This window comes from Sphaerodactylus townsendi, linkage group LG10, assembly GCF_021028975.2.
Source record: "Sphaerodactylus townsendi isolate TG3544 linkage group LG10, MPM_Stown_v2.3, whole genome shotgun sequence".
Lineage (NCBI taxonomy): Eukaryota > Metazoa > Chordata > Lepidosauria > Squamata > Sphaerodactylidae > Sphaerodactylus > Sphaerodactylus townsendi.
In genome coordinates this window covers 40,185,116-40,210,124 of record NC_059434.1, presented here as the reverse complement: position 1 = coordinate 40,210,124, position 25,009 = coordinate 40,185,116, and the positions used below count along the sequence as shown (strand labels likewise).

The window sequence follows — 25,009 nt, the reverse complement described above, 5'->3', positions numbered from 1 at the left end:
TGTTTGTGAAATGGCAGGAGAGTGAGAGCCTTTCTGACCTCATCAGGTAGTCCATTTCATAAAGTTGAGGGCCACATTCGATTGACCAATTTGTATTGGTCAGAGTCACTTTCCATTCATCTCTTCTTTGTGTCTTCACAGTTAAATATATTCATTAAATAACCACCATAGGATAGGTTTTGTGTGTGTATGTGAGCATGCGCTTAGGCAGTCAGCAACTTTTATTCACATTTCTAGATTCTAAATACTGTATTTTTTTAAGTACTTCGTTAGGAAAGAATAGCAAGGTGGGTATTTTTAATGCCTCTTTTTGCTTATCTTTCCCTGGAATTGTGGCTTTGTCATAGGCACTAGCATCTTTGATCTTTTTTTAGATCTGGATTTAAAATGTTAATAGAATCAGTTAATTCCACTCGACCTCCCTTCTGGAAAATAATTTTAATTAGCTTTGAACTGTTTCTGAGCCTACTTTTGCTGACAAATACATACAGCAACACTGGTAATTTGTCCTGAAACTTGGATACAAGTCACTAATTTGTTTAGCCTGCAGTTTTGCTTTTGATTCACTAATATGTGTGTGACTCTGTTACAACCATCTTGGTATTTTTTACATTATGTAGGGTTCCTTTGGATTAATTCCCTTTCTGTCTGGGGAAAACATGTGCTTGCCTTGTGAAAAATAAGGTCTTCTTTAGGCAAGAAGATGCTATTTCAGTAAGTGGCGGTTTCTGTTAGCTACATTACAGATGTGTTGCAGGCGGATATGCCAGCAAAAAATTCTAGGATGAGGGTGTTTGTTTTTCTCAATCTCACAATAAAATAAATTACATTTTTAAAAGCCATTTACAGGAAGGCAGCTTATCTCTAGCCATGGCAAACATCTTTTTTAAGTTATCTAAACAGTTATTTTTACCTTGTACCTTTTTAACTTTATGTGGGTCTCATAAAATAAACCCCAGCCTGAAAAAATTAAGTAAATGGGCAGTAAGTGTTTGTATAACATGCAGCATATACTTATGCCTACCAAATAGCTCATTGGAAAGGAATGCCTCGAAGTACTGCCTCATTCTTTTAAAATCTGAGCAAAAATTTGGAAAATTTTTCTCAAGGGCTGTTGCAGCTATATGCCAGCCTAATGCAAATAATTAGGCTGACTGCTGAGCAAGCCTGCAATGTGCTTGCCTTATATGGCACTGTGTACTTTATAATATGCCTTTGAATATTGTCTGAGGAAACTTACATGGAAACTGTATGTCAAAAGAATCTGGGGAACTCTTGGTATGACTAGCCTATTGTTCATTGTACCTCTTGAAACCTCTCCCAGTATTCTCACAATGTGCTAAAAACGTAGACCGTCATTTAAACAACAAACATCTGCTGGATTTTGTGAAATTATCTACACACTCTTTAATAGCTTGAATATTGATTGTTCATTTTGATTCTTTTACACCAACGATCATTGTAAGCAGACAAATTAATTGACAAAAAAGTCAAACAGCAAATGTAATTGCTATATTTCAACTGTGGCAATTTGGTTTTTGCCTATAAATTGCGTGGTAAATGTACTTAAGCTACAGCTGTCCTTGCAGTTGTTTTGAGATTCTCTGCACATCAGTTCCTCAGTTATTGAGGCCACAGTTATTGAACTTCTAACAGGTTAGCATCCTTATACAATCTATACTTTATTGAAATCTATATATGTAAGTGCCTTCAAGTTGCAAACAAACATAACTTGAAAGGGCTGTCAGCAAGTCAGAAGAAGAGGTGGTTTGCCATTCATCGCACATGAATACAAGAAGCTGCTTTATACTGAATCAGACTATGAGTCAGTCAAATTTATTATTGTCTACTGGCAGTGGCTCTCCAGGATCTCAGGTGGAAATCTCTTACATTACCTACTAACTGATCTTTAACTGGAGATGCTAGGGTTTGAACCTGGGACCTTCTGAATGCCAAGCAGATGTTTCACTTTTTAGTCTCAGCCCATCCCTAAAGGAGGCTTCCCATCCAAGGACCAATCCTATTTAGCTTCCAAACTCCTTCCCTCCCTTTTGTGATTTACTCATATATATGAATTGCCCCACATGTTTTACAATTAAATCAGTCACCCTTCATTTTTATCATTATTATTTTTAATCTCTAATACTTCTGGATACCTGTAACTTCCTTGCTATCCAGTATTACTGCAGATATGGCAGAGGGGAGCCTTCAAATAATTTGGGGATACAGTTGTAGGAATAACATAGTTATCCTGGCTAATCTAATAGAATACATGCTAGGAAACTTCCCAGCTAAAGTTTTGTTTTTATTTTCAACATGCAACTGCATCTGAATGTTAGTTGTCAAAAATTCATCCATTAAAAAAATTCATCCATTAAAGATATACTTAATCTTCAACGTTTTACATTCAGAAAAAAAATAATCTCTTTTCTCCAGAGGATTCTGTAAATATTTCCTGAATGTATATGTGCAGTTCCTCACTTTATTTTCTTTGTTTTAAAGGTGGCTTCGGAGAGAGTGAAACATCCAAAAAAAGTGATGCCCTCTATCAACTTATAGACAGGATAAGAAGATTTGGCTCAGGTATTACCTTTGCTATGATTATTAAATACCTAATTTCACAGTGATAATACAGACAGTGCTGTGAAACTTGTTCCCCACATCAAGCCAGAGATTCTTGTGCACTTAGATGTATGCAAAAATCTTTTGCATGAACTGGCTTCATTCATTTCAGTGGGAGGGTCCAATTTAGGGCTGCAAAGTCCTGCATTTTTTAATTGAGATTAATGCGGAAGTTAATGAGTTCTGTTAACATTAACGTTGCCAACTCTGACTTGGGAAGTTCCTGGAGATTTGGAGATGATCCTTAGAGATCTTCTGCGTGCAAAGCATATAGCACTGAGCTTTTCTCTAATGTTCAGCTATGCAGTTCTGATGTTTCATGATGGTAACTCCATCCAAACCCGGAGGTAGCGGACTACAGCACTGATGCAGCACTGCCCTGCCACCTCCAAAAGAGCGTTGGGAACAGGAAATAGCCCTGGACCTCCCCACCGCTGAAAAGCCCCACAGGGATGAAAGGACATACTCTGCCATAAGGCAGGTGTAAGTTCAAGGGCCAGTGCACTGAGCTACTGGCCCTGGTGGGGAGCCAACTAAAATTAGTTTCACCCCCTGGAATGCCATGACCTGCCCTCTCCCATGCTGGCATCTGAGCTTGCCAAGCATGCCGCAGCCTGAACTCTCAGGTTATGTGGGGGTGGAGCTGTGGGGTGGTTGGCCACCAGTGCATCTGGCTCTCCACCAGAGTAAGTGCTCTGGGGAGGGCAAATGCACCAGCACAAGGGCATACTGTTCCCACTAGCCCTTTTGCCCCCCCCCCATTTTGGATGTGGCTCCAGATCCAAAGTGGAAAATTTTGATAGTTTCATTTTAAGAATGTTCTTGCGTTTCAAGGCTAAAACTGATATCTCTATAGATAATTGCCTAAGGGATGTCATGTCCAATGATGTACCCCCAGCCACTTTGTGAGTCATATGCACTCACTGGTGACTGACACTTCATCCCATTCCACCCGCCTTCCCCTGAGCTGGGTGCCTCTCCCCACTGCAAACAACAAACCAGCATTCTGGGGAAGTAGTGGGTTGACACCCACTGCCCTGCTCAGCCCACCCCAGGACTCCCCATTCCACCCTTCCTCCAGCCCAAACGTGACAGTGCATTGTCTGGCATGACAGTGCATTGCCTCACCACCCTACCCCCTGCCCCAAACAAACAACATGACCTATCTGACAAGAACATCAAGTGCTGACCTCGGGTATGTCCGAAAGGTGCTGGAGCAGAGGCTGGTCTGGGGTCGCTCTCCTGGGGGAGGAGAGGCCCCCTCCCTCACATCTAGAGCCTGTTTTATTTTCATTTAAAATGTGCTTTAGTGCTAGTAAACAAATGTTTTGCCTTTGAAGGTGTGTTGCCATTTGTGAAACTAAGCACTTTATCTAATTTTGCATCATAAATATTGCAGGTTTTGATGAAAATAATGCAACTAAGGGAAAATCAGCCCTAACATTCTCAGGAAGCTACGAGAGAAAAAGGTTTCCCAGAGCAGCTACATCACGGACAGAAAGAATATGGCCAGGAGGTGTCATTCCATATGTTATAGGAGGGAATTTCACTGGTAAGAGAACAACAAAGGTCCCATCTTTATCAGACTTCTGATAATTGAAATCAGTACAATACTTGTGTTTAATAAATAGGATTTGAATGGTTTGAAACAGATTTTCGCCTTGTCTCTTGTTTTCTTTCTTCTTTGAAATGCAAATTATGCTTAACATGTATCTCAGTGCCAAATTTTAGAAGATATGCATATTTTCACTCTTGATAGCACATATTTATGATTGTATGCATAGGTCTCTAAATAAACACTTTGATTCCTTAAGGCTAAATGTGAAATGAATAGTAGAGATTCAAATGTTGCTAAATTAACCATTTTTTTTATCACACGAGACTATTTTCTTGATATCCAATCTGCATGCTTGCATTTTAACTTGTTCTAAAATGTTGGAATGAAGTGCTCAGGATACCACAGCTGGGTAATGGACCTATCAAAAAGTAATCAGTTGCAGCAGTCAGATGTTTTGTGTGACGGAAGGAATAAGGGTGGCTGACAGTGCAGTGTATTCCTAAGTAGGTCTGCTCAGAGTCTTCTCAAGTTTACTCAATGGGATTTACTCCCAATAAAGTGTTTTTAGAACTGCCCCATGGATCTAATCCCACACTTCCTATATTCAGATGACTGGTATTGTCAGGTGCGCATCTGTATCAACTGAATAAGGAGAAGAACCATATTCACAACCCAACCACTGTATACATGGCTTCTTATTCAGTAAGGGTTGTGCATGCAGAAGCCTGATTTCTCATGCATATGCCTCCTAGGAAGATAAGGCATATGTGTGAATTTTTTGGAAAGCGGCCATTGTTCTTTTGCTGTGAAACCAGTGATGGTGGTGATTGGAAGAGGAAAATAAGTGTAAATGTCCTGCAGAAAGTGTACTAAGGCATAAGAGTACCTGATTACTTGCGTCTTTCCCCCAGACAAAGTTGGTCTGTCTTGATCCCCATTTCCACTGTTAAATGGAGAGTCTGTGGCTCAGTGGTAGAACATCAGCTTTGTATCCAGAAGGTCCCAGGTTCAAGCCCAGTTAAAAACATCACATAGTACGTACTGTGAAAAACCTCTACCTCCTGGACATTCTCTGGGAGAATCAATACCAATCTTGGTGCACCCATGATTTGACTTGCTATCCAGAAGCTTCCTGTGTTCATTTGAGTATTTGTTCAGATTTTTAAAAATAAGAAAACAATATTATTGGTACAGGTTGCATGGTTCTTTCTGTGGTATTGTATTGTGGAGGGAATTGGTGGTGTCTTCCACTTGGGGCAGGATTTAGTGATTTTCCAGTTGCTGGTGCAACCACAGATGAAATGCAGCAGTAACAGGGCTTCCACATGGCAGGACTTCGCTACAGTTTCCCATCCCAGTCCTCCAGCACCTGACACCACAATTCCCGAGCCACAAGGGATTTTGCAATTAAAAAAAATGGTGCTAGAATATCATCATATCAAAACATTATTGTAGCTATAGGTGTAGTGAGTTCTCTGAATTTCCCGCTTTCATTTTTTAAAGGAAAACTTTAACCCTCTTAGCTACAAAGATATGTCACTTTCCTTATACCCCTTCAAGGGAAAAGGATAGAGACTTTTTAAAATAGGTTGTGCACATACTTTGAAAATGTGGTCTTTTTTGGTATGAGATTTACACTTTAAATTCAGTGATGCATGAGCAGAAATTTAGCACACCTTGTCTTGGGCAAGGGCTGCATCAGCAAATAGCAGTTCAGTATAATTTTAAATGTAATAACAGTATATATAGAGAGCAATGGAATGTAGAACAAATGCTCATATGATTTTATTTAATTTGCTTTTTAAATTGTAGAAGGAATACCTTATGCTTTGTCTTGTGTGCATGGAAAAGATGATGAGGTTATTTTCTCTTTCACAGCACTAGCAAGCAGTGAGGAGAAGTTTTAGCACTTCCACTTATTGCATGGGATCCTTAGGATCCTTGGGATCCATGGGATCCTTGTTCTTCATTCGCTTATTAGTTGCAAAAAATTGTGTACAGTGTTAGGATGCATTTTGAACTTTTGTACTTAGCATGCATGTTTCAAAAATAATCAAACTTACTGTAATTTTGGTGTCAAACAGGGTATAGTTTATTCATTTTTTAATTCATATATTTCATTTGTAACATTGATTCCAGGTAGCCAGCGAGCAATGTTCAAGCAGGCAATGCGGCACTGGGAAAAATATACCTGTGTTACATTCATTGAACGAAGTGATGAAGAAAGTTACATTGTATTTACATACAGGCCTTGTGGGTGAGTTGGTGTGTAATTTCCTCCCTGTAAGTGACTGAGGACCTCATCTTGGACATTTGAAAGCACTGGAGCTAGAGATGTGTCAAAGTTTAATACTTTTCAAAAGCTTGCAAAAACAATTATGAATTGTGGACCCTGTATCATATCACAAAATTCCCTCAGTTTCAAACGATGCTACTTTGTGATGCAGGTAGAGATGGCCTTGGCAATTCTGAATACTGGGCAGAAGGAAAGATGGGACTCCCACACCTTTTTTTTCATCCAGACCCCTCTAAACAAGAATAAAATGCCCAGTTTTCACAATGCATGGCCCTTCAAAAATGTACCACAGTTTGCATTTTGATTTCACTCTGTTTTCTACCACGATTTTCTGCCATCCCCTCCTCCACTAGCCATTGAGACTCCTAAAGTATAGGACTCTGGGCAGTTTCCCAGCCTGCCCCATGGGTAAGACCAGAGAGAGATGCTGTTTAAGAAACACGATACAAACTCATCTAGGGCATGCAGAACTAGTCACATCAATCTCTTCAGCACAATTTAAATTGTCATGTGGTCCTCTGGTCTTTTTAAGGCCAGGTGGGAATATTGATGCTGCTTCTGAATATGAGCTGGAGCCATAAGGAAAGATTTTATCAGTGGTTTCAGTACTTCAGGCCATTTCTGCATGGCCACACTTGGGGATGCGTCGGCGTATACAACGCCGATGCACCCCCCGGGACCGTTCGCATGAACGGTCCCGGTAGGGGCAGGGAAGACAGCGCAGCACTGCGCCGTCGCCCGAACAATGTACCTTCCCTCCGACCTGCCGGCGTGTCGCCCAGGCCAGGGGACATGCCCCCCTGCCCTGTGCGACAGCTCTGGAGTTGCAGGGCAGGGGGACGTGTCCCCAGGCCTGGGTGACACGCCGGCAGGTCGGAGGGAAGGTATGTCGTTCAGGAAAGGAGGGGATGGCACCTTCCAGCCGCTGCCATTCGCATGGGGAGCGAGGTTGGGAAACAGCGGCTTCCAGCCACTGGGGGGAAGCGAGGCGGTGCTGCTGCAATGCAGCAGCACCCCCCATGCGAACAGGGCCCTAGGGACAGCGTTTTTGCCCTCCCTAGGGTGCCGTTATTGGCCCGTGTGGAAAGGGTCTCAGTAATGTTTGAAAGATGAAGGTCAACCCTATGAAGTTCCAACTCATTGTATTTTCAAGGCAAGAGATGAGCAGAGACAGTTTGCCATTTCCTTCCTCTTTAAAGCAGCCCCAGTCTTTCTTGGTGGTTTCTTATCTACCTATCCTGCCTAGCTTCCAAGTTCTGATTAGATCAGGCTAGCCTGGGCTGTGAGGGATGCTTCAGAAATGATTACTGAAAAAATTACTCAACACCTTTGAAATCAAAGCCTATTGTTTATTTTGTGGACAATCTGAAGGTTCTTTCATGTAAATTAGTGAAGGCAATTCTGAATTTCAAAAGACAGAGTCATGGCAAACAAGAAAAGTTTGCACATTTATGGCAAATTTTGACCAGCTGTGACAAAATAGTTTCCCCATTTTTGACTGAAAGGCAAGGTGCAAGCTCTCATTCATCATTACATTGCTTTGTTTGGTCATCTGTCCATTGCAAATTTTCATGCCTAGCATCTAGGGATGAAAGGACTTTTGTGAAGTCCTTATTTTTACATATAATAGCTTGACATTTGTGTGATAAGTTTCTATTATCATTTTATAAGGTGCTTTAAACTAGCACATCTTTCACTGTCCAGCTGCCTAAATAAACACCAAGAGCTTGACCTGGTTCTCTTTCCAAGTTCCTCTAATCATCTCAAATCTGTTATAGCTTAACTCTCTAAATCATAAAGAAATATGATTATTACCCAAATAAAACATTTAATGTCACAACCGGATAACCTTATTTTCTTTCATACTGTCAGTTATTGTAGTTTGCTTGATATTATTGATCAACCGGGAAGCTTAAATGGAATTAAGAGATTCATAAATAGTTCCCTTAACTGCTGTCTGGAGCAATAAAGATTAAAGAGATCAAGATCTTGAGAGTCTGCCTTTTGGCACAGTTTGAGAGGGTGACAAGATTTGCTATTATGGTGAGGTATCTAGGCCTTGGGCAGTGTTACATACTTGCTTTAGTGCTTCACTCTTTTTATAGTCCTAATACTTTGACTCAATTCTGTCTTATTGTCTTATGATTAATATCTAGAAACTTAATTGGATGAGTTTGATTTGTACTTGGTAGGGCTCTGAAAGTGGTAGTCCTCAATGGCTTTATTTTAGTGCATACTAAAATTTATTGTATTGTTTAATGTAGGACAATAAATAGCTACCGGTATCTGCTCAAAACACTAAAATGCACTCTGTGATCAGCATTGCTGTTGTTAGTTTCTTATTTTGAAAGTAGGCTGATCTTTAGTCTGCAGTGATTGAATTTGTTATATATTTCTGCATACAGAACATTATGCTGTAGATCCTTGGGATTTCCTTGGTGGTGTGAAACACACACCTCTGTCCTGCTCCCATATTGCTGAAAATTGGTACAAATTTGCCAGAATTAATAGCACTTCACTAGCTGCTTTTGAATGAGCTTAGAAGTTGAAGATCTAAATGCAAAACGTGCTGGATTGTCTTTTAACTGTGTTGAGAAATGATGAATGTACATGTTACAATTGTTTTGAGTTAAATACTCTGAATTCTGATTAGCTTCTACAGTTCAGTGGGCACCTTTGCTTGCCTGAATCTGGTTCTCCATTAAGATAATTCAGAGATATCATACACTAGGATTTGCAGTCCTAAAGACCAGTGCTGCACTGTAGTGGAAATCAGGGTGATGAGAGGAAGAATACAATAACACAAGAAGTAGTTGGAACATTGGCAGAGCACAGATCCACACCCTATTGGCTGATGAAACACATCAGCAACCTGAGTGTTGGGGGAAACCTGGAGTGGCAATCTCGTGTTCCACATGGCAACAAATCTGTGAGTGCTAATCTTGCTACTTGGGAGGGGAGCCATGCAGCAGTCCCTGATCTGGGCATCCACGGTAGGACTCGATTCCAGAGACCCAAAATGGGGAAACAGGCATGCAGGTACAGCCTGCCCCAATTGGATCCATCTCAATGTCAAAAACTGCCTGAAGTTGTGACAAATAAAAAAATAACATAAAGCAATGAAGCAATGAACACAGGGAGGAAGGACCCACCATGCCACACAAAAAGGTTGAGTGATGGGCAGCAGGGGCCTTAAATCCAGGGAGGTGTCCCAGCCCCCCATTCCTAGGATGCCATCCCATCTCCGCAGAGGCATGATAGGCTGCTGCAGGGCAAAGGGCTGGAATGGCAGAGATGTCTGTGTAAGCATTCTTATGCAGCCACTATAGCTGTATTTTCACATTGTAAAAGGTAAAGTTTCCCCTTCAGTCATGTTCGACCTTGGGGTACCACTGCAAGCAGTGATTCCATAGGCAAGCCGTTTTTGTGGGGTAATTTGCCATTGCCGGCTATTCTTTACCCCCTAGCTATGTGCTAGGTACTCATTTACTGACCAAGGAATGGGTGGATGGCTGAGTATTTTAGGGATGACTTCAGTTGTCTAGATTTTCATTCCTAGAGAAGCTTGACGTTGCTCATTGCTGTTTTCAAGCAAATTTAAATAATTTTATGCAAATTTTTAATCTTCTACTGGAATTAGATTTTGCTTGAATTAAAGAATTGTGATAGTTTGTTATTTAGCATTTTTAATCTTATACTGTGCATTAATTTTGGCAAGCTGCCTTGCAAAAAAAGAATAGGACATACATCCATTTTAAAAATGAATCCATTAGTGGTTCTGTCAGCATTCCTTAAGGTTGCAGCTGGATGTTAGTCTGAAAACCAAAGATCATTCCTATACAGAATTGTAGGTCTATTTACTCTTTAAGGCTTGCTTGTAATTTTTGTTTGAAATTTGTGTGCCTGACTATATCAGTAAAGGAAATCCAATAATAATATATGAATAATGTTCATATTTTCAACATTAATTTTTCTTACAGTTTTAAACATTGGTGATCTGTGGCTCCACCAAAGATTTAGATAGGTAATTGCAGGCTGTGATATAGAGAGAACAATGATGCTCATAGAGGAAAGCTAGTGGAGAGACTTAGATGGAACAGATGGGCAGAAAAGATTATATGAGACACAGATTTAGAATGATTAACTTTTGTTGTTCAAAAAATAATATTCCTAAGATGCAGTCCTCATCATTAAAATGCATTCCACACACGCCCACTATCCAAGACTGAATTTATTCCCAGTAGGACCTCCATGACCTTGAAAAGCATGGATTGCCAAAATAGGTCAGAAGCTTCTCATAAGTTTAAATGTCTTCAGGGGATTTAAATCTCTTATATAAAGTAGCATAAGACCTGCTTTATACAGAGAAATCTGTGTTGCAGTGTGGGTTTTTGTAGTGTAATTTTAATGCAGACCTATGAGTACTCTGTGCTAAAAAAATATCCAGTTTATATACCAAACAGGCTGGCTTGCATTATAAATTATGTAAACGTGTATTAATGGAAATTATTTTACTCAATTTCTGCTGTGACTCAAAGTATAATGATTTAAAGATCCACTGACATTAAGGGAGACCTGGAATTAACTAAGTCATTGTGTTCAAGATGAGCTTTTATTCTGACTGTGGTTTGTCATGTGGTGGATATGAGTTCATGGTTATTACTTATGCATCCTTCAAAAATATGATGCAAACTAGAGATCCCTTTTGAAATGTTTTAAGCAAAATATAGTTCTTAGTAGAATTCATTTTGATCCCATAATCCTGCTTTATTTTTGTGTGATTTAAATTTTATGTGATGCATAAGATTAGTTCCTTTTCCCAAACAGTTGTAGCATGTGTGACAGACTGCACAGTAAAATAGAGGATTAAAAGTGCAAATCCGTCAGTGGAACAAGGTGCTACCACAACAGAGTGGAGAAAAAACGTCCTAGGAATGGGCAAATGCCCTGATTGGGTAAACTGGCCTGTGCGCTGATTGGTGGAACAACCCAGCTGATTCAGGGAGGAAGGCGGTATCTTTCTGAGAGGAAAAGTTTGATGAGCTTTTGGATCTGGATTCCTGCGAGTTAACATCAAGTCCCTTAACTACATGTGTTAAACATCTGGTTTTAGGGGATTTCAGTCAGGGAGTAGATCTGACTTGAAATGTACTGAGTGTCACTGTGTTCTGGACACGGAAGATACTCAGACAAGAAAAGTGGGAATTTTATTTAGTGATCTTGATAAATAGTAATAGTTATAATGTAACTCTGACAATAGCCAGACTAGCACAGAGTGTGAGGGAGCTACTCCCTGGCAACAGGAATCTGGGTGTGTAATCTGCTAATCTGAATTCAGATCTTCTTGATTCATTCCTCTGTGATAAATAAAAGCCAGTGACACATGACACAGATGTGCAAGCTCCATTTTCCCTACAGTAGAAAACCTGATCCAAATCACATGTAAACGTATACATATCCTGTGACTGCTTTTGCCTTTATAAATGCAAGAGATCCTTCTCACTGTTCTACTATATCATTGATGTTTGGCCCTAATAATTTCTTTTGAGTGAACCAAACTTGCCATCCAAGCATGTCATTAGCTGCTCTAGATCTCCATTGAAAATAAAGGTGGGGTATAAATGAAGCAAATAAATAAATCCTAACCAATAAGGGATGGAATGTTGCAACAATGAACCTTCCAGCAATGGGTGAGCAGGACTCACTTGATCAAGACTCATAAACTGAGTTCTTCTTGCCCATTGGTGCACAACCATTACATCCTTTCCCCTGCCCACCTTCCCCTGACCCAGCAGCAAGCCCCAGCACCCCAGCCCAGCCGGCGGAGCTAGGGAGATGCAATGGGCCCTAACAAAGGATGGGGGAGGAAGCATCTTCCCCCGCAATTGGATGCGACGCCTCCTACCTACCTGATTGTGAGTCTGTGGCTTTGGTGTGTGAGAGATGAGGAAGGTGTGACTTGGCATAGGTGGAAAGTTGAAGATTGGGGTGGGGGAGGGTGGAAAGGTGAGGCTTGGGGGAGGGTTGGAATGGGGGAGGGTTGAAAGTTGAGTATTGGGGAGGGGGAAAGGTGAAGCTTGGGGTGGGGGAGGATGGAATGGGAGGCTTGGGTGGGGAAGGGTTGGAAGGTGTGGCTTTGGGGTGGGAGAGGTGGAAATGCTTCTGGGCAGCAGGCAACAAGACACAGCCGGCATGTCCCCCGCAATGGGCGTTGCTGCTAGTACTCTAAAATAAGGTAATGAAATTTCCTATCTTCAAAAACTTCTATTATTTTTTAATGAAATAAAATAACTTAATTGGAAAATTCAAAACATTCTGAAGTATTTATTCTTGCAAGCCTACTTCAGGGCTTTCAATCCCTCAGGAATTCAAAATAGAGAAATGTTTGGATAAAAAGTAAATTGAGGAAGTATTTTTTTGAGCTTCATACAATTGCATTATGTTACCCAGACCTGATGTCCTTTTTCAGACTGTTGTTCACATGAAGAGCTTTGATATGCTCCGTCTTTGCACTGACCTTTTCAAGATTAAGAGAGGTTTTCTTTCATCCTTGCTGGAAAGCAACTGCTATTCAAACAGAATAAAATATAGAAAATATTTCTCTTTAAACATTTACTTTAAAAAGTAGCCCGAAATTTAATCTTAACTGCTTATCATAAAGGCCTAAGAGCCAGTGTAGTATAGTGGTTAAGTGCGGTGGACTCTTCTCTGGAGAACAGAGTTTGATTCCCCACTCCTCCACATGAGCAAAGTACTCTTAACTGGTGAACTGGATTTGTTCCCCTGCATACACAAAGCCTGCTGGGTGACCTTGGGATAGTCACAGTTCTCTCATTCTCTCAGCCACACCCATGTCACAAGGTGTCTGTTTTGGGGAGAGAAAGGGAAAGGAGTTTGTAAGTCAGTTTTTCATACAGGGTATAAATCCAAACTCTTCTTCTTCTTGACTGAAAAGGTTTTCAGGGTGCAAATTGTTCTGGCCATTAATGTTGCTCACTGAATATTTCATCTTTGTTCTTGTCTTAAATTACAGGTGCTGTTCTTATGTAGGCCGAAGGGGTAATGGTCCTCAGGCAATATCTATCGGTAAGAACTGTGATAAATTTGGAATTGTTGTTCATGAGCTGGGACATGTAATAGGATTTTGGCATGAACATACAAGACCAGACAGAGATGATCATGTAAGCATCATCAGAGAAAACATCCAGCCAGGTGAGATACTTTACATTTTAAAATGCTGCTTCCTGTTTTATTTACTGAAGGCCTGTCTTGGTTCTTATGCACCAATTTTATTGGATTGTTTTAAAACAGCATCACAGAAAAACTGCATGAAAAATACACAATACAAGCTACTTAATTTTAATAAAGTGGTTGGACAGTAAAAGCATGTAAGATGATTATATGGTCTTTGAAGCCCAAATCTGCTGCTATTATAGCCCACTCATGTTTGGGGAAGCTGCTTCTATTTCATTTGGAACCTTTTGGCTGCAATCTTAATGAGTCCTTTCTGTGAAGTAAGCCTCATTGAATAAACAGGCTTCCTAGAACCAGATTGCACATAACAGTGGCCATAGCTGTAATTCATAGCTTTTGATGTCAATATAGAAAAAATGTAGCCATTCGAAAATTGCTGTGAAAGCTTGAGCCTAATTGGGCCTGTGCTGTAATGGCAACAAGTGATCTTGACCATCCTCTGCGATGTCTTTTACAGTGCCAAAATAACATTCCCCCTACACACAGTCGTTTGGGCACATTAAAAGGCACCAGAAGAGGAACAAGGTCACTTAGTTCTGAGACAGCGTGGGCCCAATTTTAATAGGTTATGTTTTCCTCCAAAATGGCATTGGTGTCCACAGGTTCGATCTGTCTCTCATAGGCTTGCCAACCCCAACTGGGGCAATTCCTGGAGATACGGAGCCTGGGGAAGGCAGGGTTTGGGGATGGCAGGGGAGGGATCTCAGCAGGTATAATACCAACTCAGAAATCCTTTATTGGCATAACAAACAAATAAAGTGGAACATCTACAAAAGGAATAACATCAGAAAAATAATAAACACAATGTAAAGCCAGATACACTTAATGGATTACACTGAGACTTTATGGTATGGTATAGGAATTTTGCAATAATTTCAGTTATTCCTGACTAGCAGTTGTTTAAAAGGAAGGGTACTTTGGGGAAATCTGAAAGGTCCTTCTTAGTGACTAGAAGAGGCATTAATAGATTAGTCAGAATAATTGTGTAGAAGGGACAATTAAAGAGAACATGGAATATAGATTCTACGCAATTCTTCTTACAAGGCAGGCCCTATCCGAGTGTGGAGTTTTTTTAGAACCTCCTCGATAAAATCGCTGACGGCATGAAGTTGCACCTGGTAAGAGAGAAGTCTCTGCATTGATTGGGAACATCTAGATGGCAGAAAGAAGAGGCATTGGATTTATGTTGGATATGAGAGTGATCTGGATACAACATTTGTCATCCCATTGATCACCTGGGTTGATTTGGCTGATCTGGCTGGCTAAGCGGGTGTCCTTTCCTCCCTCAATGCTCCACTTATGCCTCTCCCAAAGCTATGTGCTCAGTGGAAGAAGATTACCATTCTATAAAGGAGTGTACCACTTTTCAGTCAAGGATATACGCTAGCTGCACTCCCCTACTGAACCTTTTAAACAAGCTCAAGATATAATACCATATTGTTTGCCATTTAAAGCAGCTATTTTCTTCACTGATTTCTGTAGTCTGGAGAACAGCTGTAATTATCTTCAGGCCATGCCTGGAGTTGGCAACCTTAGTCCACCATAACATGTGGTTTGGCTTTTATACACCACTGCTTTATTGAAATAAGTTTGGTTTCCCGTTTGGCTTACCAGTCTACTTTCTCCTTCCTGTCCAAAATTGTGATGTAGTGAACATCTGTGTCAGCAGATAGTCATTTTTTTAAGGGGGGTGAGGGTGCGGGAGGAAGATTACTTGAAAAACCAGTATCTGCACTGAATATCCTCCCTCCTTCCATATGGCTTCACCTAGTCATTCTGCTAGTCAGGCAGAAGCAGTAAAGAGGCTGCTTGATAGATGATGGCATAGCAATGGCTTCTGCTTGCTAATGGCATGGAGGACAGGAATCCAGTTTTTTTAGCCATCCTCAGGATTTCTAAAAAAATTAATTGATAGTATGGGAATGTATTCTTTACAATTTCTGCCTTTTCATCAAAGGCATATGTTGCTCAATAGGATAAAATTTCATAGGAATATTACAGAAATAATTGGAGTCATCTGGAAAGACTACATATTTATGAATGTTTACATTAGACGTGAAGATTTTAAAAGCTGATAGTATTTGCGCAGAAATTCTTTTCTCTGTCGGCATTGAATTCTCGAACTGTGAATAAGGAATGGCTGATTTGATCTTGCCTGGGTGTGAACTGGTGGTGCCCAAGAGTCTGTACATTATATTACAAATCTAGTGTTGGCGGCTAAAGAGCCTGGCATGATATCTCTTAAAAACATTGCATAACCAGTTCTTTTCCAGGTACAACAATAGTTGAAAAGGGAGAAAACTTTGCCTTATGATGACAATCTTTTTTTTTCTCAAACCAGTGTCAGCTTTTCTGTGAATTTTGTGTGGCCATTTAGCTTTTGCAGTGATTATGAGACCAGTTCTCTGTTCTGCTGCAAAGAGACAGTAGAATATCTGATTAAGTTATATGGCAATAGGACCTCTTCTCCCTTTGACGTCAGCCTGGAAGTTAATCAAGGATACAAAGCATAATTTCTTTGCACCTGGTAAAAAACTCTGAATCTTCCCCTCCTGAATCCATCTCATACATGCATTTTATGTAAGAAAGATTTATAATTTATGCCAGAAATGTCATAATTGGACCATCTCATGATAATGGGATAATTAACCTGGGCAGGTAAACTGGGATGAGCAGAGGCACAACCAAGTTGGGCTCTTGATAGCTTACAATCTCCTGCTTTGGTTTTCTTGGAAAGTTCATAAGTGGCTTGCGATATCATGCAAAAGATTTTCTCAGGGTCACATGAGCTCTTGCTTGTAAATTACAGGTCAAGAATACAACTTTTTGAAGATGGAGCCTGGGGAAGTGAATTCTTTAGGGGAACCATATGATTTTGATAGTATTATGCATTATGCCAGGAACACCTTCTCAAGGTTGGAGTCTCAGGTTATACCTTTTGACTTTTAATTCCATTCTTCTATGTGAATATTTTACTGATGATGTTTTGATGCACATAGTTGTGAGGAAAGCTTTATGATATGTTCTCAGTGAAGAGCAGAGATGTGCGGGCCTGGGAAAACAAATCCACAAAGAAAATAATTGGGAAAGAATGTGTTTTTTCTCTGTCCCTCTCCCAGTCACTCCCCCCCCAATATTTGCAACATAAAGAAATTAAAAGGGGGAACACTAACAAGGCTGTCCTATGGGATACTTTACAATAATATGATTGTGTCCCATTTTCGTCAATGAAGGCAGCTATTCCGTTGCATTTGGTTTCCGTACTCAGGGCTGGTATTAGCAGGCCCTTAGGAGAGATATCTGACATGTTATACCTTTTGACTTTTAGTTCACAGTTGGTGGTCCAATGCCATCAACCCCCTTGCCTGCATGACACTTCTTACACATTATTTCCCCACCTATTTGTTGCAATTCCTCCATATTCTATGCTGCTGTCTGTCCCAGCTGCCCAGCATCACCTGGGAACAGCATGCAGACAGTGTAAGTGGTGCTCCTGACAGTCACAGTCATGACATTCCCAACTGTGCACACTGCCTAGTCCCATTGAAGAAATGGTGACTGAGTGTGGACAGTGGGAGGGGGTCATGAGTGCACAGGGGAAGCATGCACAGACAGATGCAGAGAGAGGGAAGCTGTCAGCAGTGGCCGTGGTAATGGGCAAAACAAGAAAGGAGGCTGCTAGGGCATGCCTTGCCTTTGCTCACAAAAGGGGATTCCTGTGTATTAATCAGAGCTGTTAGATCTTAGCCATTGTCATCAGATGGGACAAGTTCTATTTTGACTATGGCAGGAGCAAAATACAATAATGACTTCCAAGAATGTTAGAAGCAGAGATGCCAAAAATCTTTCTTAATAAAGGTTATTCCAGGATACTGTATAGAAATAAAGCATTCTGCCCACAGTAGGAACAATGTGGGATGCTTTTAGTCCTGTATAGTAGAATTTCTCTTTCTCATTAGCATAACATATTATTTTGATGCCACTGCATAGTAGAATTTCTTTTATTCATGGGCAAAACATATTTTTGAGTGACACTAATTTGATCTGTATTGTCGAAGGCTTTCACGGCCGGAATCACTTGGGTGCTGTGTGGTTTCTGGGCTGTATGGCCGTGTTCTAGCAGCATTCTCTCCTGACTTTTCGCCTGCGTCTGTGGCTGGCATCTTCCTCTGAAGATGCCAGCCACGGCATCAAGCTGCTTCCAACGTCAGGAGAGAATCTCTCCTTCGCTCCTTACAGCTCGGAAGCTACACAGCACATAACTAATTTGATGAACTTTATCAATGTTACAACCCGTGGAAAAAAGAACCTTTAGAAAATACTCTGTGTATAGTGACAAATATTAAAGCAATCTGGATTTGTTCTTGTTTGCAGATCTTTTGTATAGGTATAGTGCAATTAAAATGGGTTTTTTTTACAAGTAGAGGCATGTCTTGTTGTTTAGGCCTCCCTTGAACACTCAGTTTTTAGTAAATATGACACAGTAACCAGTCCTTTGGGATTCAGAACACCATTTCTGATGGTTGATTAAGATGACAAAAATAAGGGTTTCTGCTAGATATCCAGGTCCATATTCTAGGATTTGCTATATCAGTAAATAAATATTTAGGATGAAGTGTGATGGTAGAAAACAATATCTGATCAAAACACAGTTAATAAACATAAACCTATCCAATCCTCATCAAAGCATCATGGAAATAACAGGGCCCCAGAAATGATGCTTAAAAGCAGGAGAAGGCTCTTAAAGCCATTAATTACTACTGAATTGACTTAAAAATATGTAGGACACATCAATGGTCTTTAAAACAATAATAAATTAAAACAATTTACCAAGTGACAGGGCTTGAGCAGAAATCTTACCACAAATTCTTCTGTGGTTGTAAATCACAAACCAGGGAAGTAAAATATTTCATAATTGTGCTAATTACGTTCCACAAGAGTGAAGGTAGATTTGTTTTATGTTTTTGTTATATCTTAAATTCTATTAAGATGTGTGATTTAAAAAAATTACAGGCCAAATGTTTTAAACAGATCACAGTTGCTGTTGGTTATTTGTCTAGTTGTTGAATTTTTTGTTATGTTACCTTCTTTTGGGGATCATAATTTGCCCAAGTGGATTGCATTGTCTGTAAAACAAACATTAAATTTTGTAAACTAAAAAGTTAGTTGTATTTGAAAATTGATTTGTTTTCTTTGGTTTCTTAATATTTTAGGGGCATGTTTCTGGATACCATACTTCCTTCCCGTGATGACAACGGTATACGACCTGCCATTGGTCAGCGTACCCGATTAAGTAAAGGTGATATTGCGCAAGCAAGAAAGCTGTACAGATGTCCAGGTACCCACCAAGTAGTATGCTATATATATTAGCTGATCTTTTTGAATTAGAATTTAGCAGACTGTTTGCATGCAGGTCAGATCATAAACATTTCTTAGGCATCAGAAATCTGGAATGTTAGGCACTAAAACCTAAATAGCTTGAATCTGTTTTTAGTGAATTATGTGGTATTTGTATACCTTGCTTTCTTTAGAAATTCAGAGGTTGGAAACGAACATAGGGTTGCTAGGTCTCCTGATGACAACTCCCACCTCCTGCCAGTGCTTGGTAGACCAACATAGGGAAGCTGGAGAAAAATATCTCTATTGGCATTATGTCACTTAAGGGGGAAAGTGATGTTACACAAGTGATGTTACACTTCTACCCTGACAGTTCCCCACTGATGTCACTCCCAATCTGCCACTGGGTGCCAGCCATTGCTAGCAACCCTAGCTAATGGTGAGGAAAATTTATTGCTTTTTATTTCAGATGTTGTCGTTTAAACCCCAAACTATAATTAAGTAGGTGATGAACATTCCAGTACTGAAGTCTAGTGTCTTGCCAAACTCTAGCTGTTAACTGTTTTTTTGTTTTAGAAATAATGAAAAGGGTGCAGGAATTGTTTATGCCAAAAGTGTAATGTTTGATTAGGATTACTAGTTGCAGTGAATCTTGAAGCTTTGTGCTTGCTTCTTTGGCAATTGTTCCTCTGTTGTATGACATCCTGGTCCCAGTATGGTCCCACAGACTTTCAGCAGTGCTTACTCTTATTTTGCTTTCCAGATAATTACCATTCCCATTAGCTCACATAGGCAGATACTGCGCGAGCCCCTACAGAGGCATCCCACCAGCAAATATAATGTTGGTGGAAGCCCAGGGCCCTTCACACGCTGAGGTGTGAATGGCTGTGGCCTGTAGGGGTGTGGAGGTGCCTCCATTTTCTTTCCCCACACTTACCTTTTCTCCCTGTGGAGCCCCTGGGGTCGAAGGGCAGTGTGGGCGTGCCTCCACATCCCTGTGGAGTTCCACAGGGAGAGAAGGTAAGTGTGGGGGAAAATGGAGGTGCCAAAAAGTGGCACCTCGACCTTGTGCCATTCCACGGTGCCAGCAGGGAAATGCTGTTTCTGCCCTGATTGGGTGGGTGGGGGGAGCATGGCACTGCCTCATTGTGGAGGCAGCAGTTGTGCGAACAACCCCCCTTGAACGGTTTTTTTTACCATTCTAGGGGCACTGTTTTTGGCCTGTGCAGACTCCGCCATAGAGTTGCCAACCTCCAAGGGGTGGCTTATGATTTCTTGCTATTACAACTAATCTCCAGGTGACAAAGATTGATTCACCTGCAGATAGAGGCCACCCTGGAAGATGAACTCTGTGTCATCAGACCTTATTGAAGCCCACCCCCTTCCCAAACCTTATCCCTCAAAGTTCCATATAGTTTCCAATCTGGTGCTGACAACCCTATGCCAACACCTTATGTCCCTTCCTTCTCCTGCCTGAAGCTTTTGTCTCTGCTTTGTCTGGGGTGATCCTGCTGAATCCCATCTCGAGCTTACTAGCTCTCCAATGTCTCAGGACATGATTTATGGTAGGAGAGCAGGGGGAGGCCACTTCTGTATTTCAGTTATTTATTGCTTCCTGAAAGCACTTACATTTCTGTCCCACTTACTGTTTCTACATTTTGGCCAAATATTTTTATAAACAATTAAATGGACCGATGCGGGACATATGCATGCCAAAGGCGCAAATCATACTGAAAGAACCTGCAGTTTTGTTCATTTAGCTAGGCAATTCAGGAAATATGACCAGCGTTAAACTTTAAAAAGAGGCATACATGATCACAGTGAAAACACAGATGTATATTATGAAGGCAGTAAATAGTTTTTTTTGGCATGAAAAGTAGTAAAATTATTTCTAAAGAACTGTAAATAACTCACTCTGACCTTCACTGTATTTTATATTTACCATTGCCTTTAACAATGAAACTATTAATGTATTGTAACATGGAGTTCAAGTTTGCTAACAGCAAGCCATTTGAAAATCTACTCACAAATAAGAAGTAATAGCTGTCAGGCCAATTATGGCCAGAAATCCTCTGAATTCTCTTGTTTTGGAATTTCAGCTCTTTACACTTGGAGACGCTGAATTGTTGCAATGTAGTGGATTTTTAAATTGGGAGTGCAAAAGTATTGTTCAGTCAAAAACAGGATTTGAAATTTGTGTGAGGTAATATCTAGTCTATATGACAAATGGGGAAGATAGTCTCATACATTACTGTTATCTGTAATCAGCTTGTCAAAATTGCCACAAGATAGCCATATGCCACATTGACTAAAATTCTAGCCTTGTGGGCATGAATTTCAGTAAAGCTTTTGACAAGGTTCCCCATGGTAGGTAAACTGGAGGACAGTGGACTGGACTCTAGGATAGTTAGGTGGATAGGGAACTGCTTGGAGAACCACACTCAAAGAGTAGTTATCAATGGCATTTCATCTGAATGGAAGGAGGTATCCAGTGGAGTGCCACAGGGCTTGGTTCTGGGCCCAGTACTTTTCAGTATTTTTATAAATGATCTGAATGGGGGGTGGAGGCACTAATTAAATTAGGAGATGGCATCAAATTGGGAAGAACAGCAAACCCTCCTGACGGCAGAGATAGAATTCAACAAGAACTGAATACACTAGAAAAGTGGGCAGAAGTGAATAAGATGCAATTCAACAAGGATACTTTCAGAGTTCTACATCTGGGAAGCAAAAATAAGAAACACATATACTGGAGTAGTATATGAGTGTGTGTGAACAAAGTATGGAGAGCGCATATCTAGCTAGTGTTCTGTCAGCTCTGCTGGTTTCAAGTGGAATAGTGGATCAGGTTCAAGACTGTGGCGTTAACTTTTAACATCTGGGGTCATTGCATCTCTCCCAATACACCCCCCCCAGAACACCAGCTGGAGATGTGCTCTCCAGGGTTTTGTTCTGCAAATAGCAACCTACTGGTGATGCCTGGCCCTAAAAATATGCCTCTGGTCCTGGCCTAGTGGACGCTCTTTCAAATGAGACCAGGGTCCTGTGGAATCTGCTTCAGTTCTGTGGGGCCTGTAAGACAGAACTGTCTTCAAACAACAGTTGGATGAACACTTGTCAAGGATGTTTTAGGCTGATCCTTCACTTAGAAAGGGGTTGGACTAGATGGCCTATATGGTCCCCTCCCAACTCTATGATTCTCTTGGAGGTCTGAGTCTGGGCATTTTGCACATAGAAAAATATGACAGCAACATCTGCTTGATTTAGGCTCCTGTTCTTCAATCCAAAATGTGACTGTTATTTAATTGAAGGAAATTTAGACAAAATTGTTTAGTATCACTATTGCCCTCTCAAAATGTTTAGTTTTCTTCAATTTAATTTTTAGTTTTCTTTACGAAGGCCCAATTTGAATTCAAGCTGTTAATCACTCTTTGAATTCCCTTCAATCCAATTTTTTTCATAAGATAACTGGACTCCTGAATTGTGTGTCATAAGAACATAAGAACATAAGAAATAGCCTGCTGGATCAGACCGGAGACCATCTAGTCCAGCATTCTGCTACTCGCAATGGCCCACCAGGTGCCTTTGGGAGCTCACATGCAGGATGTGAAAGCAATGGCCTTCTGCTGCTGCTGCTCCTGAGCACCTGGTCTGCTAAGGCATTTGCAATCTGAGATCAAGGAGGATCAAGATTGGTAGCCATAGATTGACTTCTCCTCCATAAATCTGTCCAAGCCCTTTTTAAAGCTATCCAGGTTAGTGGCCATAACCACCTCCTGTGGCAGCATATTCCAAACACCAATCACACGTTGTGTGAAGAAGTGTTTCCTTTTATTAGTCCTAATTCTTCCCCCCAGCATTTTCAATGAATGCCCCCTGGTTCTAGTATTGTGAGAAAGAGAGAAAAATTTATCTCTGTCAACAGTTTCTACCCCATGCATAATTTTATAGACTTCAATCATATCCCCCCTCAGCCGCCTCCTCTCCAAACTAAAGAGTCCCAAACGCTGCAGCCTCTCCTCATAAGGAAGGTGCTCCAATCCTTCAATCATCCTCGTTGCCCTTCTCTGCACTTTTTCTATCTCTTGTCCTTTTTGAGATGTGGTGACCAGAACTGCTTTATATAAGGGCATGACAATCCTTGCAGTTTTATTATCAACTCCTTTCCTAATTATCCCCAGCATAGAGTTTGCCTTTTTCACAGCTGCCATGCATTGAGTTGACATTCCCATGGAACTATCTACTAAGACACCCAAATCCCTTTCCTGGTCTGTGACTGATAGCACTGACCCCTGTAGCGTGTATGTGAAGTTTGGATTTTTTGCCCCTATGTGCATCACTTTATATTTTGCTACATTGAACTGCATTTGTGTCCTATGCCAAAACTCTTTGGAATCAGTCACTTGGCTTAGGACTTTTAGATTTTTGCTGCGGATTCATTTTCTCTTGGACTGTAACTTCCTGGTCCACTACCTGCTCTGTGACACTCACACCAACCCCTGATTTTCCACAGTCAAAGAAAAAATGGCTTCTATTGGACTGCCATTGGATTAACTTTGCCCTTTGTCCTACTCAGAAGCTTATACAAAATTTAAAAGGCCAATTATTGGATTGAGAGTTCTCTGCGCTAGTCACTGCAGTCAAGAAAACTGTATTTTTCAATCCCGTTTGAACAGGGCCACTTGGCATACTACCTGTATCGTTTAATAAACCCCATTCAAAGGAGAGCCATACTGCTCACCAGATTTAATGTTATGCCTTCCATCTTGCTATGCAGCAGATTTAACAAGCAAGAAAGGTCTAATAGATTGTGCCTGTGTAATTTTAGCTCAGTTGAATCTCTGGACCACCAATTATTACACTGTCCCAGATTTAAGAAAATCAGATCCAAGATGTGAATCTTACTCCTTTAAACTCACCCAATCTCCCCGATTATTTAGATTACACTACTTGTTGGACAATCCCAATCCTTCCTTCTGTATGAGAGTGGCAGACTTTCTTCTAGAAATTATTAAATGCCAGTAGATTTCCTTTGACTCACTATTTTATTTCCTGTTTTGTGTATCTATGTTTTTTTTATCAGTTTTTACTATTGCTGTATTTATTTTATTGCACTTTATGCCAATAAAGGCTTGCTTCTTAAGAATAAAAAATGTAATTATGAAACTTATATTCTGTAAAATTCAGAATGGGAAGGGTTTTTTCAGTTCAGTTGGGAAACCATTGACTTTATCATCATCTCCTATTCATGCCTCAGTGATACAAACTAGATTGGTGTCATTGCTTTGACTTAGAAACTAATGCAGTGCAGCAAGGTTCGGTGGTGAACTGAAGTAGCAATTAGGGTTTCTAAGGCTGAAAGATAAACTGGAAAGATGGAGAGTACTCACTTGTTTGACCATCATTATTTTGCTTTGCCAAACTGTGCCAGTAACTTCTCTGGCCAGCTGCAATCCCATGGTGTATGTACATACAATGAAGCAGACCAATGCCTGATATAAAATGCAGCAACACACATGTCCAGTTCTTAATGAATCAGTTAAACAGTAAAGAGTGATGTAGAGTTCCATCACCATACTAAATGTAGGCTTGTTAAGAGTGAGAGTGGTGCCACAAAGAGATGTTACCAGAAAGAGAAGACAACATTAACCACATGTACCACTTGGACTTTGTTCAGTATTTGCATTGTGAGTAGTTCCCATTGTTGGAGATAAAAGGAGTGACCTGTCTTTTGAGCAGAAGGGGATTGGGTGGGGTGGGGTGGGGGTATTGGAGCACCCAACAAAGTTGTGAATGCAAGTAATCATTCTTCCCCACATTTGCACATTGTATATTTGGAATGAGGCTAGAATTAAAAATGTAGATTTTTGCTTTTTATGTAGACCTTAAAACCCAAGGTCTTTACTTTGGGCTTCTTGCATTTGTAGCCATATGCTTGCTCC

General features: G+C 40.6%; 1 protein-coding gene across 3 annotated transcripts in view; it reads left to right on the top strand.

Annotated features, from left to right (window-relative positions):
* TLL1 (tolloid like 1) overlaps positions 1-25,009 on the top strand; it is a 138,568-nt gene that overhangs the window by 77,102 nt on the left and 36,457 nt on the right. For all 3 annotated transcript variants that reach the window (XM_048509549.1, XM_048509550.1, XM_048509551.1), the window contains exons 3-8: positions 2,503-2,583; positions 4,022-4,174; positions 6,320-6,437; positions 13,510-13,688; positions 16,540-16,645; positions 18,944-19,068. In XM_048509549.1, coding sequence (XP_048365506.1) covers positions 2,503-2,583; positions 4,022-4,174; positions 6,320-6,437; positions 13,510-13,688; positions 16,540-16,645; positions 18,944-19,068 — 762 coding nt within the window. The remainder of the gene's footprint in view (positions 1-2,502; positions 2,584-4,021; positions 4,175-6,319; positions 6,438-13,509; positions 13,689-16,539; positions 16,646-18,943; positions 19,069-25,009) is intronic.